Genomic DNA, 2,537 nt, shown 5'->3' with positions numbered 1-2,537 from the left:
CACGTATTGTGGATGTATTTGGTGCATTTCGTATTAAAACCGGCTGTAGTGTGAAATCATTTCATGGTGATTTCTTTTTTTTTTTTTTTCGGAAGTAGATCTGAACTGTGGTTATGTGTAGTTTTGCTCACGTGTACGTTCTGTAGGCTGTGTCCGTTTTTAAAACCGAATTAGAATGCAGCCTAATCTCGGTTTATACGTGGATTGTTTTCCTAATTGGATACAGAGGCATCGGGCTAATCGCAGCCACGATAAGCGCCTTTCAACGCGGGTCCGCGGATTCTTCCTAAACGATCCAGTCAACTTTAAAGTGGTGTTGATTTCAGTATAGCTTTACGATAGAGGAACATGCACTGTTCCAAATTACGCACAAGTTTTTGCGCATTGTGGATATAAGGTTTCACGCCTTACCATGAGGGTCATCTTATTGTATCGTATTGTATAATTCCCCCCCGGGGATCAATAAAGTCTTTCTGATTCTTATTAAGATGCACCGTTTAACTTAGAGCTGGTGTGCTCCCTCTTGTTAGGGATGCGGCGGAGTGAATACATCGTGGGAGGAAGGCTCAGAGCGAACCAGCGGGTGGTACAACACGAATGGCTTCTCCAGAACTGCTTCCCGCGGACGAGGGAGGCAAACTGCCCGATCACCCCGACGTCCTTGACCGGGTCTCCAGCATGCTGCATGTCCGCAAGTCGGGCGGATCAACAGGAGGAGCGCTCTCGGGGGAGGGCGGCTGTAACCCGGCCCGCAGCTGCCATGAGCGGTGTCATTCAGCGCCAAGGACGGCGCCGCGCAAGGGAGGCTCGGAGGTTAAACTCGGCCACCTCGGCGAGGAGAAGTTGCGGGTTTGCTGCGACGAGGAATTAGAGACATCTTTCACCTATATTGATGAGAATGTTAACCTGCGACTGGCCAGCCCGGAGACTAGTTGTAAAAGTACTCACAGACCCGTGCGCAACGGCGAGCCTTGCTCCGAGACTTTACCGGAGTTTTCCTTCATGTCCGAGGATGATCTCTCCTTCGGGGAGGGCCCCGGGACGTCCACAGACTACGGGTTTATCAGTGCAGTCACGTTCTTGGTGACCGGGATCTCCTTGGTGATCATCTCCTACGCCGTGCCCCGGGACGTGGTGGTGGACCGTGACAGCGTGTCGGCGAGGGAGATGGAGAGGCTGGAGATGGAGAGCGCCCGGATAGGCGCCCACCTGGATCGGTGCGTCATAGCGGGACTGTGCCTTCTCACGCTGGGCGGCGTGGTGCTCTCCACGCTGCTGATGATCTCCATGTGGAAGGGGGAGATGTACAGGAGAAAGGTCATCGCTTATTCCAAGCGTTCAGCCAAACAGTACGGCTCCATCAGCCTGAAAACTCGATCCAGCCCCAGCCACTCCTCTGCGCACTTGTCCCTGGAGGAGGAAATAGAGGAAACTTTGACTTAATCTGCATATGAACCTTTTGTGTATAAGTGAGGAATTAACGCCATGCACACACATCCTCTAACATATTGTAGCCTAAAACTGTATTCAAGTGTAAATCTGCAACATTGTTGTCTTATATAGAAATAGCTGGAATACTGTATGATATATCCACATGGCAAACGGAGAGGGCAAGAAAAGCACTCAAATGCAAAATGAACAAAAGCCAGAAGAGCATTATGTGGTATCGAATTGTTCCCAAATGATTTTAAAATTGCACCAAACCATAAAAGTGACTCTGGAGAATGTAAAGAGCTTTGTCTAACAAACACTGGGTCACATATTTTTTCGTCCCCAGGATGCAACTGAGAGCTTCCATGTATTATTAAGGCTATCCATATTTAATGCGAATGTTTCCAACAGGGAAATTGTGCAGAGACACATTTCAGGAGGGAAGTGTGTGTGTGTGTTTGTGTGTGTGTGTCTGCGGGTCCCCACGGGGCAGGAGAGTGGGAGTAAAGCTGTCCCTGTCCACTGTGATGGGGGAGAGTCAGCTCAGTGGTCCACATGGTGATATCCAGTGACAGTCCCTCTCTGGTGCATTGCTGAGGTAAGCCAGTAAGCCTGGCTTCGTGCATCTGAGCCAAAGCTCCACGTTGGTTTGATTGTAGCGAGCAATCTGACTGCATTTGACAGCGCTGACATACTGTGTACACTCTCCTCTGGTCTTCTCCTCCTCCTCCATCCCTCAACCTTCTCGCTGTCTCTGCATCAGGAGACTCCCTCCTCTCCTGCAGTTTTCCAGTGCTCTCCTCGACACTGTACGTTCACACTGTATATGCGTGTGGAAAGGGTCCTGGACGACCACAGCCAAGTGCCTGTGACATTTCAAGGATGATGAGCCTTCTTCCCTCACCTGTCTCCTTTCATTTCCTCTTTCTCTCATTCGTGAGGACGGACTTAAGAACACCTAATCACACATGAAAGAGTTGCCCTACTTCCAAAAACCTTAAGCCTTCGCGACTTCAAAGAGCTAATTACATTTCCAAAGTGAGGTATCATTCTTTTTAAAAAGGTTATATTTGATGTTATCGTGGTGATTTGCAGACTAAAATATT

General features: G+C 49.2%; 1 protein-coding gene across 1 annotated transcript; it reads left to right on the top strand.

Moving 5' to 3' along the window:
- The first annotated feature begins 597 nt into the window (after positions 1-597).
- LOC139290802 (transmembrane protein 74) lies at positions 598-1,443 on the top strand. The gene has a single exon (XM_070912666.1). The coding sequence runs from the start codon at positions 598-600 to the stop codon at positions 1,441-1,443; it is 846 nt and encodes a 281-aa protein (XP_070768767.1).
- The last annotated feature ends 1,094 nt before the right edge of the window (positions 1,444-2,537 follow it).

This window comes from Enoplosus armatus, chromosome 9, assembly GCF_043641665.1.
Source record: "Enoplosus armatus isolate fEnoArm2 chromosome 9, fEnoArm2.hap1, whole genome shotgun sequence".
In the NCBI taxonomy this organism is placed as follows: Eukaryota; Metazoa; Chordata; class Actinopteri; order Centrarchiformes; family Enoplosidae; genus Enoplosus; species Enoplosus armatus.
This window is presented reverse-complemented; position numbering and strand designations above follow the sequence as displayed.